The following is a 4,660-nucleotide window of genomic DNA, read 5'->3' on the forward strand; positions in this document are numbered from 1 at the left end:
TTTTATATATTAAACGAATATAAATTAATTATTCTTTTTTTGTAAAAATTTTAAAAGGCTTGAACTTGTTTTATTTATATATATATTTTGATGAATATAATATATTTTTTTATATAAATAATTAAAAAAATTTAATAATTAATTTATTATTTTTTTTGTTTTGATCTAAATTAAATGTTTTTTATTGTTTTAGAAAAAAAATCTTTTAAAAAATTTAATAATATATGATTAGAAACACCGAATAAATTATATAAAAACCAATTAAAACACAACATAAAAGATGAAATAAACGTTTTACCCGAGTGGTCACCATGAAGATTACCACATAAAGCAAAAAGTACTAGTCGTCTTATAGTAAGCCATTTTAAATTTTTAACACATGGAATATATATGGCTGATCATACAAGTATAGTGCTTAAGAATCAAATCAAAAGCCTAGCTAGGTTAGCGATCACATTGACACTACACAAAAGATAACACTGAGAGAAGCATATACATAAATTCAGTATCTATATCCGAGGGGCAATCCAAGGTTGTCCAAATGCCCAGAACCTGGATAGGCTTTGCTAGTGAAGCTTGCACGCATTGTAGATGATACCCTTTGTGTTTGCGAGAACCTATTGAATGAACCACACCTCTCATATTGGAGTCTTTGTTTTGGTGCACTCAAAGATCTTACCTTGGCTTTGGAAGATTCAGTGTAAGCCATGTAACTTAGATAGTACTCACAACAACCACTACTTAGGTAGCTTCTATTAGAGCCGTCACTCTTTGTGGGAGTATAAGTAAAATTGACAGCATCACACACTGAATTCTCCTCAACTTCACAGGAATATGGACTATGACCCGATTGATGAGATGTTGAGTCCCTTGTGGTGGCGAAACTCTGCCTGTAATGATCTGAAACCAATGGCTGACTCGTCGAGTCGAAGAGATTTCCGCGTTTCGAATTTTTGTGTGCTTTTCCAGAGTCAATTTCGAAAATCCCCGCGCTTCTTTCATCATCCATGCTACAAGTCCTTGTCCATGATCTTCGTTGCGTCCACGATCGTTCTATCTCTCGATTGCCAATGGTGACATGGGATCTAGAACCATTTCTCTACAATAATGACATGAATGCTCTGATAAGTTAACTCCCTAAATTTGTTCCCGGAAGAGTAAAACTATAAACAAAGAAAAAAGAAAAAAAATACCTTGAGTACTGATGGCGAGTGATTATATTCCATGCTGGAAGAACGGACTGGTGTTTCAAATTTCTCTGGTGTTGCTGGAACCTGTAAAACGTGACCAAATTTCTCAAGTGGTTCGTATGATATTCATCCAATGACAAGCATGATTATCCAGAGAAAAAAGATGCTTACATGGAAGTGAGGGGCCTGCAAAATTTGGGCCCGGCAGGCACGGGCACGGGCCTGAGCTCGTAAGAGAGTTTGCATTCTTTGCAGCCACTGTGCAGTGCGCTTCCTCTCAATGTGACCTCTCACCAACGCTTGCAGCTTCACCAATCCTTTTAAGGCTCTTAGTGCTCTCCTTGCCTTCCATTTTCAACATCAAACACCAAAATGTGCACAATTACTTAATAAATATCTACATTTATTTCAACAAAAATGGGAACAAAGATAGAGCACCTAAAACAGTCTTAAATAATTAGATACATAATTGGATAACAAGAACTAATTTTGTAAGTAAGATTGTAAAACCAAATTAAGAGTTAAACGGTAATAGGATTAATTAATAATGGGGGATGGCATGACATAAAGAGGACAAGGACATCACAACAACAACACTACCCGCCCACAAAGGGAGAAGAAAGAACACTTCTGTCGGGCAACATTAATATAAACCATGCTAACTAAATTCTGAAAATTAAAAATTCATATAAAATACATGTTTAAATATAAAATATACTTTAAAAATATATGTAAAAAACATGTATATTTATCCTCTCTCTCTCTCTCTCTCTCTATATATATATATATATATATATATATATATATATATATATATACTCGTCTGGTCAACAATCTCAACCTGAGTGTGGTGAATAATGACACACAAAAGGACGAACATATATCTCAATGAAGGAAAAATAAAGGCAGAGACAAGAGAAGTTGGGGTTGTTTGACTCCCCATTATCTGTCCCCTCACACACCAAAGTAAATAGGGGGGCAGATGGGAGAAGAACTGAATCGTTGTAAAATGAGTTTCATAGTGCTCAGATGAGAGGGACCAACAATTTATGTTTTATTGAATGAAGTGCTAAGGAGTGAAAACCAAGGCTCTCTCCCCATCCATCAGTGATCACAACTCACAAGACAATTAATTGTGAACGGGGCAGCAACCAGCAACTCATAAAGAAAAAGGAAAGAGGGTTCAGCAATGATGCTGATCGATGCTGACGCAGAGAGGGAAAGAGAGAGAGCACCTCACTCCACTGCTGCTGCTTCAATAAATACAAAAACTGCCATATTTTACAACCCTTCACACCACCAGGGCCAGGCCCCTACTTCTATTCTCACCAAAACAACACGCAACAACTGCTACCTATGTATGTAGCAGGAAAGAAGGAACCACCTTCACTACACAACACGACGTCGTTTCCTAAATAAAATACGGGCAAACTACCAAAAATTACACCTGACACAAATATATATAAATTCTATTTTCAACAAAAGGCTCTTGAATTATCTAAAAGCGTGATAAAAATAAATATTGTTGAAAGAGTGACGTAGTTTTTATATGACAAGTGAGACTTTGGAATTAACCAGTGAAGCATGTGATGCTTTTCTATTAACCAAGCAGGTCTTTTACCAGGGCTGTGTTTGACACATTTTTAATTTCTTTAGGAACAACAAAATTCCAATGTATCTTTGTCAACGCCAAGATAAAATACTTCTACACCGCTTGGTTTCAACCTTATTGATAATAAGCGCAACCGTAGTAATTAAGAGCAATAACTAATATGTTTTTTTTAATTAAAAGCAACGGGAAGAAAAAGAACAAGAATAATGAACATTGATGTAGATGAAGAAGAAGATGATGATGATTCTAACCAAACAGCCTCGAAACGCCGCCTGAATCTTAACGGCTGCCCATTCTTCGCGAGAGACGGCACTTCTGCCGCCGCTGCCGCTGCCGCTGCCGCTGCTTTTGAGTCCAGCGGCGGCTACCACCTCGATGGCAGGGTCATGAGCAGAAGAAGCATGGAGTCGTACTTGATGGCGATGTTGGTGGAGGTTCTTATTCTCTCTGTAAGAATTAACGAAGCTCCAACGGCGTTTGTCTTTGTGTGGTTTTGGAGCGGCGGTAGAGGGTGGTGGTGCAGAGTCAGAAGACCTTCTGAGACCAAAAAGCCCGCGAAACCATTTTGTTGCCTTACCCATTTATGTGTTCATTGCTGCTGCTACTACTTCTTGATTCATTAGAAGAAGAGAAGATATAGGAGTCAGGAGAAGAGGGAGGGAGTGGAGTGTTTCAGAGATTGAGTCAGTCAGAGAGAGAGAGAGAGAGGCGGTTGATGACTTTTTCCGTCAGCAAAAGTGTGCAAAGATTAGTAGTAAAATAACTTAGGAATAGGAACACGTTCTCTTACCCTCAGACCAAAGTACCAAACTTCATTTATTTATTTCATATTTACCACAATCCGTGTGCAATGAAAATATTGCTTTAGTATGATTTGTCATTTTCATAAGGATTTTGTTTTCTTCAGATTCAATGTATGCAAGATTTATTTCATCTTTTTTAAAAATAAAAATGATGTTAGTTAGGTGTACATTAAAATTAATTATTAATATAAATATATAATAAATAATTTTAATAATTAATTTAGTATATAAATAATATTTTTATAACAATAATTACCCAAAATGCAATACATTAACCAAATTTATTTGGCCAAATATGCCATGCACAAAAATAGTTTGCAATAGCTAAGTCAAAAGTTTATGGTAGTAGGAAAAAAAAAAACCCTATGTATGCCTGAGAAAAATTATATTTATAACTAGTTAGTTCAGCTGAGCTGACCCATATAAATGTGAAGTTGAAACCAGTCAAAACGTGTGCATCTATATTGTCTCTACTTGCGTATCTACCCGTACATTGTAGCTTTCCCATTGATCCAATGGTAAAAATTACTTTTGACTTTCAAAAAGAAATCATAAAAAATAACTATTTTATATTTTATAAAAGAAAAACTGATAAAAAAATTATTGTTTTATTATTAATAAATTATCATTTTTATCATAAGTATTCGAAATACTAACAAAATTATCTAAAAAAATAATAGGAGTAATGAAAAGTTGAAAAAGAGCTCGCGATCCGAGCGGAAGGAAGCAAACTAAATAGTTGTGAATGGATTCTCACTTGTCAGGTCCAGTAACCAATGGTCCCCTTTCACTATATTACAAATTCCAATTTCCCAGTTTAATTATGATTTTTCTCTTCTTTATCCGCATTTTTTATTTCTTAATTGTAGCACCCCACCCAGTTTCATTTCCAAATTCCAATTGTCCATGCGACAATCAGGTTTCATTATTTTCACATGGGAAAGCGGCAATCTTATGGTTGATTAATACCAGCAAGACCTTGGTAAGGTATCAGATTGAAAGGAATTTGAGTCCCTAATGGTAAAAATAAAATAGAATTAAATAGAGTGAAATAG

At 35.3% G+C, this 4,660-nt stretch overlaps 1 protein-coding gene across 1 annotated transcript; it reads right to left on the reverse strand.

Moving 5' to 3' along the window:
* Positions 1–349: 349 nt before the first annotated feature.
* Positions 350–3,606, reverse strand: LOC112800814 (protein IQ-DOMAIN 22). Its single transcript, XM_025843215.3, has 4 exons — positions 3,054–3,606; positions 1,362–1,535; positions 1,194–1,274; positions 350–1,099 (listed from the first exon to the last, which is right to left on the reverse strand). Exons 1-4 carry the CDS (start codon positions 3,381–3,383, stop codon positions 503–505), a joined length of 1,182 nt encoding a protein of 393 aa, XP_025699000.1. The 5' UTR covers positions 3,384–3,606; the 3' UTR covers positions 350–502.
* Between the last annotated feature and the right edge of the window lie 1,054 nt (positions 3,607–4,660).

The sequence above is a fragment of the Arachis hypogaea genome, chromosome 5 (genome assembly GCF_003086295.3).
Source record: "Arachis hypogaea cultivar Tifrunner chromosome 5, arahy.Tifrunner.gnm2.J5K5, whole genome shotgun sequence".
NCBI classification, from domain to species: domain Eukaryota; kingdom Viridiplantae; phylum Streptophyta; class Magnoliopsida; order Fabales; family Fabaceae; genus Arachis; species Arachis hypogaea.

Excerpts from the sequence above, each read along its gene's own strand:
- LOC112800814 (XM_025843215.3), bottom strand. The coding sequence starts at position 3,383 with ATGGGTAAGGCAACAAAATGGTTTCGCGGGCTTTTTGGTCTCAGAAGG. Across the intron at positions 1,275-1,361 it reads TGCAGGCCCCTCACTTCCAT|GTTCCAGCAACACCAGAGAA; the intron begins GTAAGCATCTTT and ends CACGTTTTACAG. Across the intron at positions 1,100-1,193 it reads ACTCGCCATCAGTACTCAAG|AGAAATGGTTCTAGATCCCA; the intron begins GTATTTTTTTTC and ends TCATTATTGTAG.